The sequence below is a fragment of the Wyeomyia smithii genome, chromosome 2 (assembly GCF_029784165.1).
Source record: "Wyeomyia smithii strain HCP4-BCI-WySm-NY-G18 chromosome 2, ASM2978416v1, whole genome shotgun sequence".
NCBI lineage: Eukaryota > Metazoa > Arthropoda > Insecta > Diptera > Culicidae > Wyeomyia > Wyeomyia smithii.
Window position 1 is genome coordinate 13,743,633 of NC_073695.1, and position 23,414 is coordinate 13,767,046.

At 39.8% G+C, this 23,414-nt stretch overlaps 1 protein-coding gene across 1 annotated transcript; it reads right to left on the bottom strand.

Annotated features, from left to right (window-relative positions):
• Nucleotides 1–7,423: 7,423 nt before the first annotated feature.
• On the bottom strand, nucleotides 7,424–23,114 carry LOC129725718 (endoplasmic reticulum metallopeptidase 1-like). The gene is made up of 5 exons (XM_055681829.1): nucleotides 22,902–23,114; nucleotides 22,080–22,836; nucleotides 8,772–9,431; nucleotides 8,212–8,715; nucleotides 7,424–8,149 (listed from the first exon to the last, which is right to left on the bottom strand). The coding sequence occupies exons 1-5, from the start codon at nucleotides 22,937–22,939 to the stop codon at nucleotides 7,478–7,480; spliced, it is 2,631 nt and encodes an 876-aa protein (XP_055537804.1). The 5' UTR covers nucleotides 22,940–23,114; the 3' UTR covers nucleotides 7,424–7,477.
• Between the last annotated feature and the right edge of the window lie 300 nt (nucleotides 23,115–23,414).

The window sequence follows — 23,414 nt, forward strand, 5'->3', positions numbered from 1 at the left end:
GAAATCCAGCAATGAAAAGAAACATATTCTGAAGACTACTTAAACTCACTCACTTTTCTCAGAGATGGCTGAACCGGTTTCCACGAAATTAGTGTCAAATGAAAGGTCTAGCTGCCTCATAATACCCAATTGAATTTCAATGTAATCGGTCTCTTACTTTGTCTGTAATGTATCAAAATATGAAAATCACGAAACTTCATTAACTCAGAAAGTACACAACCGATTTAAGCAATATTGGTAGCAAATGAACGGGCTAGTTAAAGGTTAATTGATGAATTTTATAGTGATAAAACACGTGGTTCAAAAATTGTTAAAAGAAACATGTTCCGGTGACTTTTTAAATTCACTAGTTTTCCCAAAAATGGCTGGACTAAATTCAACAATCTTAGTGTCAAATGAAAAGTTTGGCTTTCCTATAGGTTCCCCCGGGTTGTCTCTCAAACTCACTAGTGAGAAATTTCATAGCAATTTGATATGTGGTTCAAAAGTTATGAAAAGAAATGAAATTCAAAGACTATTTAAAACTGTAACTGCTTTGATCAAAACATATGGCCTCAACAAAATTCAAATTTGGTATTGTGCTATTCGTACGTTCCCGGTATTGCTCGTGATTGAAGTGTATGAAATTCAAAGTCATTTCTTTTATTTCGCTATTTCTTCAGCACGAATATTTTACTCCTAATTATTAATTTTTTTTACTTTTTGCCTTTCTCCTAGAAAGGTATAGCAATCACTTGCAAAACCGAAAGTATAAAAGTGCTCCAAAGGGCTGAATGGCATATATCACTCGACTCAGTTCGACGAGCTGAGCATTTTCTGAATGTGTGTGTGTGTATGTGTGTGTGTGTATATGCAGACTTTTATTTTCACTCACTTTTCTCAGAGATGGCTGGACCGATTTTAATGATTGATGGTTTTCCAAATTTTTTGATGGTTTTCCATCGCCATAGGTAAGCAGCATATTGAAAATGTTCCGCTGCTGGGCCAAGATATTACGGACTGGCATATTGGGTTGTCTCCCTCGGGACCTGAGAGTATCGTGCGGGTCTAGTTGCTGTTTCCGGATCCGGGGTCTTAACGTGTTCTTGTCGTTTGGTTGGATGTAGGCGGAAGGGAATAGGATTAAACTGGGGCGTGGATGGATTTCAGGAAAACGTATATAAGGGACATGTAGGATAGGTCACGGCTCGCCAAGACATCACGAACAGGAACAGCCGGCTGCCTACTTTCGGCCTGCAGGGAAGCTATTAATTTAGACCTGGCGTCACGGTGTACAGGGCATGACCAAACCACATGCTCTATGTCGTGATAACCCTCACCACTGGCACAGATACCACTTTCCCCGAGGCCAATACGACGGAGATGCGCATCAAATCTATAGTGAATGGACATAAGCCGGGACATCACGCAAATGAAATCCCGACCTACATCCAACCCCTTGAACCACGGGTTCGTCGATACCTTGGGGATTATGGAATGTAACCACCTTCCCAGTTCCCCCTTGGTCCAAGAATTTTGCCAACTGATGATCGTATTCTGACGTACAAATGCGAAAAATTCATTAAAGGCAATTGATCTTTCATAAATATCACCGTTTGTTGCGCCCACCTTAGCCAAAGAGTCCGCTTTCTCATTACTCGGTATCGAGCAGTGAGAAGGGACCCACGCTAAGGTAATCTGAGTAGATTTTTCGGATAAAGCACTCAGATGTTCCCGTATTTTCCCCAGGAAATACGGAGAGTGCTTAACATCTTTCATCGATCGGAGAGCCTCAATGGAACTGAGACTGTCCGTAAAGATGAAATAATGGTCCGTGGTTATTTTTTCGATAATCCCTAGGGTGTACTTAATTGCAGCTAATTCTGCGACGTAAACAGAAGCAGGATTATCGAGCTTATGGGAGACGGTTAAATTGTTATTGAAGATACCGAAGCCAATGGACCCATCAAGAAGTGATCCGTCAGTGTAGTACATATTGTCGCAGTTGATGTTTCGATATTTATTGGAATTAATTTTGGGGATCTGCTGCACGCGTAAATGATCCGGGATTCCACGAGTTTCTTATATCATGGATGTATCGAAAAACGCAGTAGAATCAGAAGTATTTGATAAGTCGACACGATTTGGAATATTCGAAGAAGGGTTAATATTTTGGCACATGTGATGGAAATACAATGTCATAAAACGGGCTTGAGAATTAAGTTCGATTAACCTTTCAAAATTTTCAATCACGGGACGGTTCAAGACCCTTACATTTGATAATAATACGAGAAGACAGGCTCCAGAAGCGGTTTTTCAATGGTAGTACTCCAGCTAAGACCTCCAAACTCCTCGTATGGGTCGACTGCATGCAACCCAAGGCGATACGCAAACAACGATATTGTATTCGCTCCAGTTTGATCAAATGTGTGTTTGCTGCGGAGCGGAAGCAGAAACACCCGTATTCAATGACATACAATATCGTTGTTTGGTAAAGCCTTATAAGGTCTCCTGGGTGGGCTCCCCACCATTGTCCGGTTATTGTACGAAGAAAATTCACTCTTTGTTGACATTTTTTCATCAGATACCTAACGTGACAACCCCAGGTGCCTTTAGAGTCGAACCAGACACCAAGATATTTGTGTACCAAAACCTGAGAAATCGTTTTACCCATTAATTGTGTTTGAAGCTGAGCAGGTTCATGCTTCCTAGAAAAAACTACTATCTCAGTCTTCTCCGGAGAGAATTCGATACCTAGCTGTAAAGCCCAAGCAGACAAATTGTCCAAGGTATCTTGCAATGGTCCTTGCAAATCGGCAGCTTTGGCTCCTGTAACAGAGATTACACTGTCGTCTGCAAGTTGTCTTATCGTGCATGAATTTGCCAGACTTTCGTCGATGTCATTTACATAAAAGTTGTAAAGAAGGGGGCTTAAACATGAGCCCTGGGGAAGACCCATGTAGCTAATGCGAAAAGTTGCCAAATCGCCGTGCGTAAAATGCATGTGCTTTTCGGACAACAAATTGTGCAAAAAATTGTTTAATATTGGAGAAAATCCTTGTCGGTGAAGTTTGCCCGAAAGAATGTCAATAGAAACGGAATCAAAAGCCCCCTTAATGTCCAAGAACGCAGACGCCATTTGTTCTTTGCGAGCATACGCCAGCTGAATATCTGTTGAAAGCAACGCAAGACAATCATTCGTCCCTTTGGCGCGGCGGAAGCCAAATTGAGTTTCTGATAGTAGACCATTTGATTCGACCCAATGGTCTAAACGACGGAGTATCATTTTTTCCATCAATTTCCGGATACAGGATAGCATTGCAATCGGCCTATAAGAGTTGTGATCCGAAGCTGGTTTCCCTAGTTTTTGGATGGCGATCACCTTCACTTGCCTCCAATCCTGCGGTACAACGTTTTGCTCCAGGAACTTATTGAACAAGTTCAACAAGCGCCTCTTGGCATTGCCGGGTAGATTCTTCAACAAGTTGAATTTGATTCTATCTAACCCAGGCGCGTTATTGTTACAGGATAGGAGGGCAACTGAAAATTCTGCCATCGTAAAGGGTGATTCTATCGCGCCGTGGCCCGGAGACGCATCACGAACAATATTTTGCGCAGGAACAGAGTCCGGGCATACTTTCCTGACAAAATCAAATAGCCACCTACTTGAAGACTCCTCGCTTTCGTTGACCGTTACGCGATTCCGCATTCTTCGGGCTGTGTTCCAAAGAGTGCTCATTGATGTTTCCCTCGACGTCTCGTTCACGAACCGACGCCAATATCCGCGTTTCTTTGCTTTAGCCAAGCTCTTATACTTGGTATCAAGCTCCGAATAACGTTTAAAGTCGTCGGCACTGTCTGTATCCCAGAAGGTCAGATAGGCGTCGGATCTTTGCGTGTAGACATCGGAGCACTCTTTGTCCCACCACGGAGTGGGAGGCCGTTCTTTGATCGTTACGCCAGGATATTTCTTCGTTTGAGCTTGCAACGCGGCGTCGAGAATCAAGCCCGCGAGGAGGTTGTATTCTTCAAGTGGTGGATGATGTTGAATCGAATCGACCGCTTTTGAAATCATTTCCTCGTATAACTTCCAATCGACATTCCGTGTGAGGTCATACGGAATGTCAACTGGTCGCATGCGAGTTGACCCGTTATTAATTGAAATAAGAATAGGCAAATGGTCGCTACCGTGAGGATCGAGGATTACCTTCCATGTGCAATCCAACCGTAGCGACGTCGAACATAAGGATAGATCCAAAGCGCTTGGGCGCGCTGGAGGTTTCGGGATACGTGTCATTTCGCCGTTGCTTAAAATAGTCATGTCGAAGTCATCGCAAAGGTTATAGATTAAAGAGGAGCGGTTATCATTGTAAGGGGAATCCCAAGCCACGCCATGAGAGTTGAAGTCTCCCAAAATCAAACGTGACGAGGGAAGAAGTTCTATTAAATCAAAGAGCAGCCGTTGCCCAACCTGTGCTCTGGGAGGAATATATATTGAGGCAATACAAAGCTCTTTACCTTGTATTGTCATTTGACATGCGACAACTTCGATGCCTGGAATCGAGGGGAGGTTAATACGATAGAAAGAATAGCACTTTTTAATCCCTAAAAGTACTCCTCCATATGGGGTGTCTCGATCAAGGCGAATAATATTAAAATCATGGAAGTTGAGATCAATATTTGAAGTAAGCCAAGTTTCACAAAGGGAAAATGCATCGCATTTGTTTTTATTTATCAAAACTTTAAACGAATCAATTTTTGGTAAAATACTTCTACAATTCCACTGTAAGACAGAGATAGAATCCTTCATATACGCAGTTGAATTAGGCATCGAAGGATACAATCGCTGCAAGGAGAGGCCATTGGGCAATCAACTGCTTCGAAAATGATCTAACTGTTGGGAGAAATGCTGTAAGAAAAATTTTAATTGGATCGGGTACATTGAAAGTTTCAAAAATCCAGTCCACAATGTCAGAAAATTTCACTAATCCAGAGTTTGTTTCATCAACTGGATGTGCAAAAGGAACAACTGGGGTTTTAGATGTTCCTGGCAGTGCTGGGAACTCCTTCTGGGACTTTAAATTTGCAAGCCCAGGAGGAGCTTGCTTCGGTTTTTCCGCAGCACTGTTTGGTTTGCTTGTAACTTTCATTTCACTTTGAGAAATCTTAGGACCTTTTCTGGGAAGTTAAGGAGAGGAAATATTTTTCCTCTTTCTAGACTCCCCAGGATTGGCGTAAGATGTTCCCGCTGGTGAATCGTCAGAATCGGTTTCATCAGAGGACAACAGATCATAAGGGTTTGATGTAATGGGAGAAGTGGTAACGGTCTTCTTCAGCATCTCAGCGTAAGAACGCTTTGAACGCTCTTTGAGAGACCTCTTTATTTTATCCCTGCGCTGCATGTACACCGCACATGTCGAGAGCTCATGCTGACTCTCCCCACAGTGAATGCATTTTTCAGCATCAATTTTTCAGCGACAATCAAAAACTGAGGGTTGAAAACAGTCCAAATTCAACTGAGCCACTAACAGCTTGAGATTAAAACAAAATCAGGGCACATATAAAACGCGAAATAATATCTTATCTGGGGTTAACAAAGCCATATCAAGCGGATATTCCTAGAATTGATAGGGACTTTTGAGACGAATTGATAAAAATGGAGCCGAAATACATTATTTGCACGCAATAAAAACCTAAATAAAACAAAATCAATCAAATTAAACTGAACGGCTCTGCTATTATCATACACAATATCGCCATAAGTGTCACCAGCCATGTCCAAAACACGCTCTGCACTGAGGGATATATTTAAAACACGAAACGGCATGCTTAGCAATTGCCACTCAGTGTTGGTGTAAGGCAGACTGCACGAAGGGCGAAACTTGAAACACCGAAGCCAGTGGCAGTGTTATACGATCGGCACTGGTGCCTCAAGCTTTGGCAAACACCGGAAACGAGGGCTTTACTTTCGTGAAAGCACCGTAACCGAATGTTTGAACTTCGTAGAAACACCTCGGTCACTGCCATATGGCTCTGTTAGGCCTAATGCAAAGGAAAACGTTCCCAAATATATTCACATTGTTGACATTATTCTTCACGTGAGACCAGTGTTTTCCGAAGCTAGATCCACCGGCGCCGGTGTTTGCCGAAGCTTAAAGGGCTATTCCCACTGCTTCGGTTCCGGGACCGGGCTGGGACCGGGCTCGTCCGGGACTTTTCATGCATTCACACTGCGCCGTGCTTGAACCGTGCCTGCGCTGCGCTCTGGCTGAGAAATGTTGATGTGTGTATGTGAAAGAACGTCTTTCTCTTTTTTTCATACCGCAGCTCACTCCGCGCGAAATATGTCACTACAACATACACGCATCCACCCGAGTGCATTCCGTGCACTCTCCGGCCAACAAAAAGTATCGTCGGCAACGATAGTTTTTCTCTCGCACTGCGGCAGCACAACGGCAACTCAACGCTGCCCCGGTCTGGGCACGGCGCGTCGGTGTGAATGCGTTCATAAGAACGCATGCAATCAATCTCAAACGAGCCCGGACGACACGCGGAACAGCCACGGCCCGGTCCCGGAACGGAAGCAGTGGGAATAGCCCTTAAGGCACCAGTGGTGATCATATATCACTGACACTGGCTTCGGTTTTTCAAGTTTCGCCCTTCGTGCCGTCTGTCTAACACTAACACTGAGTGGTGGTAGCTAGACACGTCGTATCGTGTTGCTATGCAAAAACCGCACCAGTGCAGCCCGGTTCAGTGTTTGTACCATGGCTGAGTGTCACTGTGAAAGAGAAATGGAAAAAAGCAAAAAAAAAAACTGTATTCAGCATGATGAAAAATTTTCTAAAAAGACCAATATTTTTAGAAAATTAACATAATGGCAAAATTTTAAATTTAAATTCTATTCATAAGATTTCAAACTATATTTGGTCAAGCTCTAAAACCCTCCAGTCTTAATCTGTGCATAAAAACCCCCTACGAAGCTTCAAGCGTCAAAAAATATTTGAAAATTTGAACAGGTTTTTAATTGCTACAAAATAAATAAAAATACCAGGCACTGACAATTATAAATTCACAAAACATTTGGCTGTAATCAATCAATAGGAATCAGTTTTGAAAATCATAATTTGGAAAATACTTTCATGCTTCAGAGTTTTAGTGAATCGTAGTTCGAAGCAGGTTCTTTTTGAAATTTTGGGAAACGCCGGCTTTAAACGATAATTTATAGCGATGGAAACTCGTGACTCGTTTATAAGACCGAAAAAATGAATATAATTTTGTTGAATTTATATAAAAGGAAGCAGGTATTAGAAATATAATCTAATGCATTCAATAACTGATAGCACAATAGAGCGTAAACAGTCAGAAACTAATTGGAAGTGTCATATCATACTCAATATGAAACAATTTGTATGCAGTTTACAATTTATTCTGATGCTCTAAAATTCATTAGGGTCAACCGCTTTTTTCATACGAAAAAAATCCTTTGACGGTCAATTCAAAACACTCTACTTTGCAGATAGCTCGGATAAGCGACGACGTGGGCGTAATCGGGAAAGTTTTCAATAAATTGCTTAAACTCAGCTGTTCGGTATTCTTCGTGGTGCATGTACTGGGCGACAATGTTCAGATGGAAGCTCGGCTCGGTGGCTGATTTTTCCCCCTCGTGCTCGATAAGCACCCAAAACGGGTACGGGGAATCGTCGATGCCGTGCACGTAGTTGATGAAATGAACATCCTGACCGTTCCAGGGATAGCTACTGTGCGGAATTTTCTCACTGAAACTCCACTCTAGCAGCTTGTTGGGAGGAATCGGCGATACGTAGAAACTCATATGGTCCGGTCCCTGCACGGTGAAATCGTATCGTGTTAAGTTGGGAGCAATCCGATCCTCGCTGACGAATTGGAAAGTCACTGCAGTGGGCAGCACGGGTTTACCAGCCGGCAGCCACCAGGCGACGTTCCGCCGGGCGTGGAATGTATTCTGATAGAACGGAATTCCGCAGTAGAGTTCCTGATCGCATTCGTCTCCCAGCAGCGTTGCTCGTTCCATTTCGGGGACCACGTCCATGATGTATCCCGGGGTGTGAACATCCTGCGGATGGATGTAAAAGTGGCTATCCGAACGGCGCAACTGTCCATTGAAACTGTAGAAATTGCGATCAAGATGCTGCAAAACAAATTTACAATTAGGGTAAATCAGTAGATAATACTTCCAACAGACAAACTTACAAAAACATAATATCTTTGCGGTGAAGTTTCGGCTCTGTAGGGAAACCCAACCGACGTCACCATAACGATGATGGTGATCAGCCAGAAAGTCACCACCGTACCGAAGAAGATGAACGGCTTCCTCGTCATCGCCACCAGCGGGGTAAGAAAACTACTAATCAAAAGTATTACTATTACAGAAAACAGCGATATCATTATATCTGGATTTGTTTCGGCATTTCCACGGTTCTGCATCGGAATGAAGGTGGCAAACAAGGACAACGAGAACGAGGCGTAGTAGGCGAGGGGAAAGATCTGTCCAATCAGATGGATGTAGACCCAGTGGAAGTTTTTGAAGCGTATGATCATATTCACGATTGTGGAGGCGTTGAAAAAGATTACAACGATGACAAATATGTACGCCGATCGGATTGTCATCGCCGTCAGTACGATTAGTATGACGATGTAGATCAACTGCTGGGCGAAGAGGAACAGCAGGATCCTCGTTTGGAGTAATATGTCGTCCTGCAAATCAAATAGAATTCAGTTCAATTGCAACCAAAGCTTAACCTAAAACTCACGATTTTATAGAACCGAATTAGCAACAGCGGACCCAATATCGTACAGATAAGAAAAGGGCACATGTACAGTCCGAACGCGAGCCAACTCTCCGTAAACCAAGACATCGCTCCACCGGCAGCGTAGATGATCACTGCCATCAGCAGAGAGAAGCCAATTCCGACCGCAATCGAGAGCAGCTGCACACCCAGATTGACACTAAACTGGCACATCATTCGACCGAAGCTAACGCTCGAATTGTTGGACATAAGCCACAGCGAGGTGAATAGTAGCCCCAAACCGAGGGCAGCCATCAACGAGTTGATCAGTATTCCGGCCCAATCGGGGTAGTAAACCAGAAACCAATGAAGAAAGTCGAAAAACACCGCCTTCTGGCCCTCGTGTCGATCGATGTCAGCGAGCTCATGTGCGTTGGCAAGACCCCGAACCAGTGAGAGCACGTTATCTCCCGTGTGCTGCAGCGTTTCCAGTGGGATCGTATCCAGTGCGTCGTATCCCGTGTGGTACAGGTAGCCCCAGGTGCTATGGGCGAAATCCATTCCCGGTTTGCCACCCATTTTGGAGTACACGTAGAAGTCCGTCTCCGAGGGTACCAAGTCGGCCTGGAAGAGCTCCTCGGCGGCAGCCGTGCAGTACGGATGGGGCACGAAGTCTCTGTAATACTGAGTTTTTGATTATTTGTAGCTAGTGTAACATAGTGTTTGATAATAATTGGAGCTTTCTTTGTAAGGCTAAAATTTTTGGTATTTTGTAAAATTTCTAACAAAAACAACGACATCTATCCGAGCATCAGGATCACCAATTTTCCTTCTATACTACATGGACTAAAACATCTTTGCATATTGGTAACATCATCAACATCAACATCTTCGTATACTAGTAGATTGATGTTTCTTCACACCTAATTTATCTCGGCAAACTTCCAAACAGCTGATCGAGCTCGGCGTAGTTTTTAACAATTGTCAGCAATATAATTCGACAAACTTTCAGCAAATATATCGAACCAGCAAGTATTTCGTCTGCCGAAATTTTTGAAAATTCTACCGAAAACATGTAGAACTCTTCGCTGAATTTATCAGCTGTTAAGTTCTCGGCAATAAAATCTAAGTGTTTTCGATCGTCATGAGTCACTGCAAAAAATCATTGCTATAACGCGTAAATTGAAAGTTTGGTTTATTAATTTATTGTTAAAAAACGCGGCCTCCCAAGGTCACGGTGCTCCCACAAACCAAAAAAAGGCATTCCGATTCGGAACTTGACCTTCTGTTTACTATACACAGACTTCGCAGCCAACCGTTAAGTGTACAGGAGAATTGCGGGGCTAGCGCTACGATCCTACTGATACTAACAGTCTCTCCCGAGTCAAGACTCGAACCTGCGACGACTGGCTTGTTAGGCCAGCATCGTACCTCGAGACCAGCTGGGAGGCATAGCTCCCACAGACCGTTATTATCAAAAAAAAAAAAAAAAACCATCAAACGGATTTAGGTGTTCGACACGAGGGGCCCTTCTAGTTCTGGGCCAAAAGTGAAGACAGAGTTGAGACCTTTTTTTGCGCGTCACCTTCCAGCGAACCTCTAATTTTGTTCAATTTTTTTCACGAAAATATCTGTTTCGGGCCCCCAAACACCTAAATCCGGCCCTGCACCTTACGACTTGGGATTTCGAAACTTGGGGATTTCAGGATTTTTAGATTAGGAATTTTAAAGATTAAGAGATTTTTTAATTTAAGAATATTATAACTGTGGAGTTTTGAGTGAACGTTCGTGAGATTTAAGGACCATTACGATCTGAAGGCTGCAGGGTTTCGGGATTTTAAATTTCAAGGTGTTGAGGATTTGGGAAATCAAAAATTTTGTTGTTAGTTGTTAGAATTAAAGGATTTGAGGGTTTGAAAATTTTTGAATTTAATAATGAAAAGATGAAATGATTAAATCCCTTTAATGATTTGTGTCTAGAAACTAAGGATTTTAGGATCTAGTGGTGGAAGGACATCAGGTTTTTGGGATTCGAAAATTCTGATTTTTAGATTTTGTGATGTTGTTTAAGACTGGAAACTTTAAGAGTTTACAATTTTTGAATTATGTAATGTTGATAAATGGCTAGACAATGTGTACCATCGCATTGGAACATCCCGTAACGGCACGTATAAAATAATCCGTGTGAGGTATCCCTCAGGTCTTTTGTCCAGGAACTCCTATTCCTCCTCCCCGTGGTGCCGACTAGTGTACTAGTACCCTTAGGAAAGATCGGATAACCAGCGCCTGTGGGACTTCTGGTCGTATGCTGAAAGAGAAGAGGGAATCTTTTCGGAAGCTTATTCGAGCTTTCAGCCTCCATGTTGGGAGCGGCTCGAAACAGCGTCTGTTCTCTATGTTAGAAGTGGCTGAACTACCACCATGTTAGGCCATAAGTCCTGGTGGTATACGGGTCTTAAAACAGTCTCAAATCGATTTCGAGGTTTTGGAAAATAAAATTTATGTTGGTTGAAAGACTTTTAGGTGCCAGAGAGAAAATAAAACGTTTCATGTTATTGAGAAAAATAACAGAAATATAAAATTTAAAAATATGTTGTATGGCTCAGTGCAGGTGACTCAAAACATAAACAATGATTAGTTTTTGAAACTGCGTTAATTATCGATATGAAGATGTGTTAAACTTGTAAATAAAAAAAAATGAGATAAATATTACTGGAACATGTTTAAAAACGTAGTTATTATTTAAATGCAATTCAAATTGACATTTTTAAAATCCGATATGTGTCAAACAATCGTTGTTTCGTTGTCCTTGAGGCTCCAGCTAACTCCGTAATATTGCAATTTCTTAAAAAAAAACTCTACATACACTGACTCAGTACACTTTTAAAACTCATAGACAATTCAAACTTTGTTGTGATGCTCTAAAAATTTGGCTTCTGACACGTCAATGGTGTACAACTACAGGAAAAATATTATTGGAATGAAACCCGCATTTTCAATTTTGAGTCGATGGCCAGTTTTTCTCCACAGTAATAAAGTCTTTTCGATTGTTTTAATGCAAACATTCTTTTGCGTGAAAATTCTAACTTTTTCAAATAACGTTGTCATTTCTGAATATAGCGTTTTACAATCTTAACCCATCTTAACCCCCCCCCCCCTTAAAAATATAAACCCATAAAAATCTAAAAATATATTTTTGCTGAAGATTGTAAAACGTTATATATAGAAATAGAAATAAGTTATTTGAGAAAGTACGAATTTTTGTGCAAAAGAATTTTTTTATTGAAACAATAAGAAAAACTCTATTGGATAAATGATTTTATATTTTTTTGCTTTCAAAATATCAAATCAGTATCTGCGTATTTTTGCGTAGGAATGAGTAATTTAAAGTAAAACTTACCCTTGAAAACCCGTTAATGGTTAAACAACTTTTTCATTTCGAAAACTCCGAAAATTTATAAATATATTGAAAATTATGTTTTAAGTGAACTTTGTATACAAAACTTTTTTAAAATCTTTTAAAATAAGAGATAAAAATTAGACACCTTCGACAAAGTTGCTAGCAGAAACATTTTCTATATATTTTTTTCGAAGACAGTGGTTGTCTATCTCACTGTCCTGAAAAAATATTTCTACATCTAAAACCCTTCAAAATGATATATCAATATAACCTGTAGCTCTTCAGGGTCCCGAAATATTCACAAATTGCCAAATTCGCAAAAAGTGAAGGCAGTCCCATTGGCCGAGGGGTCCACCAATCGGTATAACACTTTGCACTTATAAGTTCCGGCCCAAAACACATCGACTCACAAATTTTGGTCGAAATCGGAGATGGTCGATGCATTTTCTCGGACACTTGACATGGAATGACCCACGAGTATTTAGTTTTTCGATAAAGAACAAGTATAGCAATGTTGAGCATGATCTGAACAAAACAAATCTGGTAATAAGAAAGGTTTAACGGCATTTCAGGTGAACAACATTTTCTGACATCAGAAATGAATTCAGCACCCCAAAATTGGCATTATACGTCATTTTCAATCAGTTTAGAAAGACTTTTGGGTTTTTCCAACTTTCGTTCAAAAACCCGCTACTGTGCGGAGGATTGAAAACACTTTGTGTACTGATTATTCATCCCAATTGTCTGCGAGCTTTTTAGAGTTCATCCTTTGTATACCGCCGTTTGTCTGTCCGGTTCTGTATGCCCGCGGCATCAGTCCTACAAAGGAATTTACTTTTAACTTACCTGACCATATCACCCCATAAAAACTGTCCATTTTACCCCAAACAGGACAGTTTTCAAAAAACTCAACTTCTTCCGCTATTTCTTCCACTATGTTATCGTAATCTTTTATCAAAATGTAGCCTTCTACTAGACAAACACGGCTGCAAAGCTGATTAGACTGAAAACATTAGAGTAGTTCTCAAAAAAACCTTGAATACTCGAGCGTAAAACTTACAGCAACATCATTTTTTGATGTTTCCTCTGTTTACATTGGCACTGCGGTGCACCTATCACAGCAAACCATGAAATTTTTATGTTAGGTAGGATTTATGGCCCGAATACACACACGGCGTAATGACGCCTTCTTCATGCAAATTAGAAAGCGTAATTGCGCCTTCCAATGGGACGCCTTTCAACGAGAACCTTCTAGCAGTGATGGCATGAACTCGTGCAAAGTTGAACTGAGTAACACTTTTCCAAATTTGAATCCAACTTGAATCTGCTTGCTCTCGATAGTTTGAGTTTTTTTTTTGCACCGCACACTATGATCGATTGAGTTTAAATGCGTGCAATGCATGCAGTGCACGATGTATCCAGCGATGCAGGCGATGATGTGACGCGATGAGTTTTGTTTTTAGATCGAATTTATGCTTTCAAAGGACAATGCAACAAACTGTTGCAGTAGACGCGGCGCGAATTTCATCGTAATTCGATTTTTATGCAATTGTTGTTATGCAGGATTCAAACTCAAATCTAACTCAAGTGTAATGCACTGTTAGTAGGGTTTACGTGCAAACCGAAAATAAATGTGCGAGCAAGTTTTAAAACTAACTTGGATACGAGCAGAGTAGGCAGTGTGACTTTGCACTCGTATCCAAGTGAGTTTTAAAACTTGCACAAGCTATTTTTTCTCACTAGTCAAACGTAATACATAGATATCAACGCTGCTTCATCTCTCAGTCCAATCTGTATCAAAAATTATACAGTTGATAGACAAGCAAAGCTTCATTTCTGTTGCTCTATTTCCTGGTGCCAAAGCGCACCAAGTGCTAAGTGTTAAGATTGTATCAATATGAAATGCTCTGGTATTTTGAAGCGAGTATTGTCTAATTTGATTGATTTGCCGTATATTAACCCAGTCCTGACGTTTGTTACAAGAAAAAATTTAATGTTAGTTGAAAAATATCAAATAAAAATAAAATGCACTTGGTTCGGTCTGGCTCAACAAGTTCTTGAAAAACCTAAATTAATCCACCTAGCGGTCAGACCCAGCCTTTCTCATTCAAACTTATTATTTGTAAAAATAGATTTACATGAACGCTTCAATCCAATAAATGTGTATTCACTTTTTGGGTTCTAAAATAATGAAGTTGTAATTTAAGTATAAAAAATGAAATTTTGACGTAATGTACGTAAATGACTCTTAATTTCGAACAATTCAATCACGAGCGATACCGGGAACATTCAAATGGTACGATACCACATTTAAATTATATTGAGGCAACATATATCGATCAAAGCAGGTATAGTTTTAAATAGCCTTTGAATTTCTTTTCTTTCCATAACTTTTGTACCACATATCAAATTGTTACGAAGTTTGTTATTTGTAAGTTTGAGAGATGACTCGTTCGTATGACACTAGTTATGTTCAAATAAGTCGTGTAATCTTTGAGATAATAGACTTTCGTTGTTTTATCAACAATTTAATACATAACGGTTGCTTAGTTCGATTATAATCAAATGAAATGGGAACGTATAGGGCAGCCAAACTTTGAAAAAACGTGTTAAATAATAATTCATCAGTTAACCCTTAACTAGCCCGTTCATCTGATCTGAATAATATTGATCAAATCGGTTGTGTACTTTCTGAGATAATGAAGTTTCGTGATTTTCACAATTCGGTACATTACAGACGAAGTTACAGTTCGATTACAGTAAAATTCAATAGGGTGTTATGAGGCAGCTAGACCTTTCATTTGACACTAATTTCGTGAAAATCGGTTCAGCCATCTCTGAGAAAGTGAGTGAGTTTATGTATTCTTCGGAATATGTTTCTTTTCATAGCTAGATTTCACATTTATAAACATAACAGGCAAAGTAATAACCCGATTGCAAAAAAATCAATAGGGTCTTATGAGGTAACTAGACCTTTCATATGACACTGATTTTGTGGAAATCGGTTTGGTCATCTCTGAGAAACATGAGTGAAATTAAACAGTCTTCAGAAGACGTTTCTTGTCATAACTTTTGAACAACATATTCAATCTATGTAAAATTCAAAAGTTAAGGGTTTTTAAGATAGCCCGTTCTTTTGACACCAATTTTATTGAAATCGGTTGTGTGGTTTCTGAGATATTGATGTTGCGTGATTTTTACATATTTAAACATAACCTCTAAAATAAAAATCCAATTACAATTGAATTTATTTGGGTCTTAGGGGCAACAAGAATTTTCATTTGCATATAATTTCATAAAAATCGGTCCAGCCATCTCTGAGAAAAGTGAGTGATAATAAAAATCTGCACATACACACACACACATACACATACAGAAAATGTTCAGCTCGTCGAGCTGAGTCGAGTGATATATGCCATTCGGCCCATTGGAGCACTCTCATATCTTCGGTTTTGCAAGTGATAGCTATACCTTTCTAGGAGAAAGGCAAAAAGTTAAAAAAATATTAATTAGGAGTAAAATATTCATGCTGAAGAAATAGCGAAATAAAAGAAATGACTTTGAATTTCGTACACTTCAATCACGAGCAATACCGGGAACGTACGAATATCACAATACCAAATATAAATTTTGTTGAGGCCATATGTTTTGATCAAATCAGTTACAGTTTTAAAATGTCTTTGAATTTCGTTTCTTCTCATAACTTTTGAACCACATATCAAATTGCTATGAAATTTCTCACTAGTGAGTTTGTGAGACAACCCGTTCAAATGACACTAGATGTGCTCAAATAAGTCGTGTGATCTTTGAGATAATAGACTTCCGTTGTTTTTATTATTTAATACATAACGGTTGGAATGAAAATACGCTTATAGTCAAATAAAATGGGAACCTATAGGAAAGCCAAACTTTTCATTTGACACTAAGATTGTTGAATTTAGTCCAGCCATTTTTGGGAAAACGAATGAATTTGAAAAGTCACCGGAACATGTTTCTTTTCACATTTTTTGAACCACGTGCTCAATCACTATAAAATTCATCAATTAACCTTTAACCAGTCCGTTCATTTGATACCAATATTGTTCAAATCGGTTGTGTACTTTCTGAAATAATGAAGTTTCGTGATTTTCATATTTTGATACATTACAGACAAAGTAACTGACCGATTACATTGAAATTCAAATGGGTGTTATGAGGCAGCTAGACTTTTCATTTGATACTGATTTCGTGGAAATCGGTTCAGCCATATCTGAGAAAAGTGAGTGAGTTTAAGTAGTCTTCGGAATATGTTTTTTTTTTCAAAGCTGGATTTCTCATTTCTAAACATAACAGGCAAAGTAATAGTCCGATTGCAAAAAAATCAATAGGGTCTTATGGAGTAATTAGACCTTCCAAATGACACTGATTTTGTGGAAATCGGTTCAACCATCTCTGAGAAACATGAGTGAGATTAAACACTCTCCAGAACACTTTTCTTTAAATAACTTCTGAACCACACGTTCAATCTTCATGAAACTCAAAAGTTAAGAGTTTTTTAAGTAGCTCGTTCACTCGAAACCAATTAAATTGTTAAATCGTTAAAATCGGTTGAGTAGTTTCTGAGATAATGATGTTTAGTGATTTTCACATTTTTAAACATAACCTCTAAACTAAAAATCCGATTGTAATGAAATTCAATAGGGTCTTATGGGGCAACTATACCTCTCATTTGCAATTAATTTCATAAAGATCGGTCCAGCCATCTCTGAGAAAATCGAGTGAGATTGGGAGAGCGTTACATACACACACACACATACACACACACACACACACACACATACAGAAAATGCTCAGCTCGTCAAACTAAGTAGATTGATATTCGAGATTCGACCTTTTGGAGCACTTTTATACCTTTGGTTTTTCCAGTGATTGCTATACCTTTCTAGGAGAAAGGCAAAAAGTGATGTGCCCATTGAAACGAAATCCGGCTCTACGAAAACCATCTGCCTGTTTATTTATCTAATTCTGATGACAGTCGTATTAACGAGCTGTCCGAAGCAGAGAGAAATCAGTTACTGGTTAAAATAAATCGCAAAATTTGCTTTTAAATCACAAACAATCACTTTCTTTAGATGCTATGTCTGTGTTTACGGTTCACTCTGGTCGAACGCAATTTTGTTCTTTTCACAAAGTGCTACAGAGATTTTTTTATTATAACACGCCTATGAACTGTTCAAATGATTTCATTCTTTGATGGAATATAGATGATCAGTACGCACATCCTATTGTACTTGAGAGTGATGGCCGTAGATCGGATTTACTACTAAATGAAAATACGTCTTAACTTGACGATGGACAAACTTAGAATGAACGTTTTTGCCTTTCTCCTAGAAAGGTATAGCAATCACTGGAAAAACCAAAGGTATAAAAGTGGTCCCAATGGCCGAATGTCATATACCACTCGACCCCTTTCGACGAACTGAGCATTTTCTGTATGTATGTATGTGTGTGTGTATGTATGTGCAACTTTTTTTCTCACTCACTTTTCTTAGAGATGGCTGGACCGATTTTCATGAATTTAATTGCCAATGAAAGGTCTAGTTGCGCCATAGGTTGCCATTGAATTTCATTGTAATCGGATTTTCAGTTTAGAGGTTATGTATCAAAATGTAAAAATCACGAAACATCAATATCTCAGAAACCACACAACCGATTTCAACAAAATTGGTTTCAAATGTTCGAGCTGTCTCCAGAACCCTTAACTTTTGAATTTCGTAATGATTGAACATATGGTTCAAAAGTTATGTAAAGAAAAGTTATCCTGAGGTTGTTTAAACTCACTCATTTTTCTCAGAGATGGCTGAACCGATTTTCACAAAATTATTGTCAAATGAAAGGTCTAGTTGCCCCATAAGTTGCTATTGAATTTCATTGCAATCGGATTTTAACTTTGTCCGTTGTTCATGAAAATGTGAAATCACATAATGAAAGTAAACATATTGACTTCCTCCTAACGATCACTGGCTAATTAAAAGGTAGAAAAGTGATCCAAATGGCCGAATGTCATATACTACTCGACTCAGTTAGACGAATCGAGCATTTTCTGCATATAAGCATGTATAGGTGTATATGTTTGTGTGTGGGTGTGTACGTGTCTATGTGCACCTTTTTTCGCACTCACTATTCTCAGAGATGGTCTGACCGAACAGATTTCAATGAAATTGATTGCAAATGAAAGGTCTAGTTGCCCTATAAGACCCTATTGAATTTTTTTGTAATCTGATTTCTAGTTTAAAGGTTATGTATCAAAGTGTAAAAATCACGAAACATCAATATCTCAGAAACCACACATCTGATTTGATTAAAATTAGTTTCAAATGAACGGGCTACCTTGAAAACCCTTAACTTTTGAATTTTATGAAGATTGAACATGTGGTTCAGAAGTTATGGAAAGAAACGTGTTCTGGAGACTATTTAATCTCACTCATGTTTCTCAGAGATGGCTGGCCCGATTTTTATAGAATTAGTGTCATATGAATGGTCTTGTTGCCCCATAAGACCCTAATGATTTTTTTTTACAAACGAATTGTTACTTTTCCTGTTATGTTTAAAAATGTGAAATCCAGTTATGAAAAGAAACATATTCTGATGACTACTTGGGCTCACTCACTTTTCTCGGAGATAGTTGACCCGATTTCCACAGAATTAGCATCAAATGAAAGGTCTAGCTGCCTCATAACACCCTATTGAATTTTGCTGTAATCGGAATGTAACTTCGTCTGTAATGTATCGAAATGTGAAAATCACGAAACTTCATTATCTTAGAAACTACACAACAGATTTGAACAATATTGATATCAGATAAACGGGCTAGTTAAGGGTTAACTGATGAATTATGATTGAACACGTGGTTTCAAAGTTTGGCTGCCCCATACGTTACCTTTTTATTTGATTGTAATCAAACTTAAGCAAGCGTTATGTTTTAATTTGTAAAACAACGAAAGTCTATTATCTCAAGTATTACACGACTTATTTGAACATAACTAGTGTCATACAAATGAGTCATCTCTCAAACTTACAAATAACAAACTTCATAACAATTTGATATGCTGTTTAAAAGTTTCAGAAAAAACAGAAATTCAAAGACTATTCAACACTTTACCTGCTTCGCTCAATATATATGGCCTCAACATGATTTAAATGTGGTATCGTACTATTTGAACGTTCCCGACATCGCTCGTGATTAAATTGTTCGAAATTAAGAGTCATTGCATTTATTTCGCTATTTCTTAAGTACTAACATTACGTCAAATTTTATATTTTATACTTTAATTACAACATCAATATTTTAGAACCCAAAGAGTGGATAAACATTAATTGGATTTAAGCATTCATGTAAATCTATTTTTACAAATAATAAGTTTGAATGAGAAAGACTGAGTCTGACCGCTAGGTGGATTAATTTAGGTTTTTAAATTTATTCTATGACATTAAAATGATTATTCGTCGCTTGCTAGGTTTACACCTCCAACACATCCACTGGTACTAATAACTCAATTTTAAAGAAAATGGCACTTGGCTTGGTCTGGTCGTACGAAAACGATAAACATTATTTGAAAATCACATTTTGCTCAGAAAGCGCGGCTTTTTCAAATGATATATTAAAACTAGTATAGCCTAGGGACCCAATTTTCATCAGGAAGGCATTGTCACGCCGTGTGTATATTCGGGCCTTTAGTAGTTCAAGGAATGAATGAAGTGGTACATGGAAACCAAAAAGTAATACTTTCCAAGATAAAGCACCTGTCCATTTCACTTTGAGGTTCAAATTACCCCAAACTACCCTACTAATGTTGCGTCGAGCCAACCGTCGAAAAGTGGAGCGATATGGACAAAAGAGCAGACAGCAAAACCAACTATTCTTGGGAAGAGACATGTCGATAGGAATGGAAGAAGTTCAAGGAATCAGAACCGCTAAATCATTCTCATGAGACGCAAAAGTATTTCCAGAAACCTAACGCATCCCGCACAGGCACTTCGATGAACACTTGAACGGCGTACAGAAAGAATACCAAGACGGCGATGAAAAGGGCATCGTCGATGTAACAGAGGACTGAGATGTATATCACTCCCAACGATAGGCGATGTAAACGATGCCATCAAGCGGCAAATCGGTCGGCAAAGTTGGTGTCGGAGTGGAGCCTATCTAGATGGACCCGGATAAGTTGGCCGAGTGTCTGCATCGCCTGATTGTTAAAATGTGGGATACCATACAGCTGCCGGAGGAGTGAAAAGATGAGGTTACATACCCTATCTAGCACACTGTACTCTGAGTCCCTACGCACTATCTATTAATTGATTTTAAAACCACTTATGATATAATTGACCGGAAAGAGATTGGGAAGTTCTTGAACGAAAACGGCTTTCTTCTTACAGTGCTATGCGTGAATTTTGGGTAGATTCTCTGGTTCACTCGAAGCTCACAAGGGACTTCTACAAGATGATGGTCTCTCTTGCCTACTATTCAACATCGTGCTAGAACACGCGGGGCATAACTTGCAACCGATCCAGCCAATTTATCTACTTTGCAGATGACCAACACCTAGGTCATCGGCAGAATATTTGAGGCGGTGAAAGAGCAGTAAACCAAACTAAAACGCTGGCAGAGAAGGTTGGGCTGAAGATTAATACGTTCAAAAGATCATGTTGGCTGGCGGTACTGAGCAGTAGCTTGACAATGGACGTCGATGAGCTCTCGGTAATTGACGAATTCGTCTATCTCGGCTCACTTGTAACTTCGGGCAACGATACCAGTCGTTAGATCCGCAGCTGTATTTTCCGCAGAAGTCGTGCCTACTATGGCCTTCGAGAGCATCTGCTCACGAATAGACTTAGCCCTCGTACAAAGTCTAACCAAAGTCTACCCTGGAAAGCCCAAAGGTGAAAAGGGCCTGCGTCGAGCAACTTGAAACACGAGCCGGTGGGTTAGTTGAAGAGCCTGCAGGATTGTCGTGTGGATGAAACCTGCAGGATTGTCGACGAACGGAGAAAGGCGAAAACGGGAATCGAGCAGGCACGTATCAGATCAGCCAGAACAGTCACCCCCAACGACATGCGAACGGATTAAAACGGCCGGGATCGACTTTCCTGCTTAGAAGGGAGACATCCGTTTGTTGTATGATATTCCTCGCCGCCTTAGTATTGTAAGGACTAATGTAAGTATGCCATCAAAAGACCGAACAAGTCTGCAGATCAGTTCAATCTTTGGACTGAGCACTTCCAACTAAAATTATTCTCGCATTTTTCAAGCAAGATTAGAGATAACTCTTATATCCTCAATAATCTTTAACCATTTGAAACTTTGCAAAAAAGCTGCAAAGCACTTCAAACTCAATAGCACGGAAATGACTCTGGAATAATTGTTTAACGTTTTCTTGAAAAACTGCTGAGCTAATATACATGAATGATTGATTTTGTGGAGTCAATTCTAAGTAGATAATTGGACAGTATTCATTTTGTATATCAATAATAAGTTGACTGGAATAAAGCACACATTCACGTCACGATATTAATCAGGTAATTGTTGATTCAGTAGATCGACACTTGGCTAAATATGAAACATGTGTATTGGAATAGGGCTGGAGTTAGTCAAAGTGTTATTGTTGAACGACAACATAATTCACAGTCGAAAATGGTTCCCAAAGTATGAATCACAATTATCATCAATTACCGCCGCTGGATCCATAATTATTCAGTGCTGACAGCGTTTTGACACCCCGTCTAATGTTGATCAATTACACATGTTTATCAGTTTTACTGTAGGCGCTCGAAATCCACGCAACATGACACAATAATTCGTTTACTTTGGAAGAAATTGTGCCACGGTCAAAAAGTACAATAATATATTCTATTTTAATTTGTCGATGAAAATATGATGAAAAAATTTGAATTACCTGCATCAGAAAAGAAAACTTCGGTCCCGCCTGGAACATGATCTCCCGGCCTCCGTTCGCCGCCACATCCATATTGATGAAGGCTCGTACATTTTCCCACCAGCGGTGGTAAGCCATGAAGGCGTGCGATCCTTGCAGGGTGTTTTCCTCCAACCCATTAAACACAAACACTATTCCGTGCTGGTACGGTGAATCGTCCAGCGAAATTTGCCGCAGCGTTTCCAACATTACTACGGTCATTGTGCCGTCATCGCCGGCTCCCGGACTCTGCGGGACGCTGTCGAAATGTGAACTCAGCATTAAATAGTTTTCCGGTTCGACGGCCCCAGCCGGTGTGACTTTCACTACCACATTCTGGATGCCCTGGTAGACACTTGTCTGCGGATATACCGTGTAGTTTAGAAACATGTGGCCATTCTGCTGTTGAACTTCCAACTCAAACTTGTGCACGGGATTAGCCTTCGCCATAATATTTTCAATTGTCTGTCGAAGGAAGTTTACGGTGAAAACTTCATTCGTGTAACTTCCCCCTACCCGTGGCCCTTGGCTAGTTAGAATGGCAAGATTATTCTTAGCCACTTCGGCGATAAATCGACCCGGATTAGACTCTTCATTCGCGATCGTGAGTCCTGTAGGCAGCGAGATCCAGTTGAGATACACCAAAAAGTAGATACCGATCACAAGGCCTGTTATGATGAACGACCAAACGCTGGAGATGGTAAGGCCATAGTTCTCGTCCGTTTCCGCTGCGCGGTCACTGGAATGAACTAGGAAAGTTAAAAAACCGTTTGTTGACTCCAAGCGATTTGATTCGTGACTTACGCTTTAAGCCGCAGCTTGTCCCGATAGGATCGAAACATTTCGTATTGTTCAAAAGATCACACACGACTGCCACTTTTGGTGTTCGGTGAAAAGCCACGATTCGTTAGGGTATCGGTTGATTGATCTATTCGGAACTTGTTATCAGCTTTAAATTTTGGCCAATCCGTTTACTTCATGGACGTTGATAAGGGGGAGGATAGATTATGAATTTACTGACTATTGCCGGTAGTGATTGGGAAAGTTATTCCTGGCTTATAAAAATAAAAGAATCGGGCAAAATTTATTCTAATTTACGATATACTTCATCGACGCATTTGCACTGGCTAATGAGCAATATCTTATCGCGCCCGTCGGTAACGTAACAGATTATTTGTTCCCCCTTCTCCGTTCTTATCAGTCAAGCAATCCAATAGCGCTCGTTTATTAGCTTTACCTGTGGCATGTCAAACGGTTAAATTGAATTACCACCGGGGGCCGTTTCGCTTCGAAGAACGGAACCAAATTTGTCCTTTT

Coding starts and splice junctions, on each gene's coding strand:
- LOC129725718 (XM_055681829.1), bottom strand. CDS start 22,939: ATGTTTCGATCCTATCGGGACAAGCTGCGGCTTAAAGC. Junction 22,837..22,901: donor GACAAGCTGCGGCTTAAAGC/GTAAGTCACGAA, acceptor AGTTCATTCCAG/TGACCGCGCAGCGGAAACGG. Junction 9,432..22,079: donor AGTTTTCTTTTCTGATGCAG/GTAATTCAAATT, acceptor TCAAAAACTCAG/TATTACAGAGACTTCGTGCC.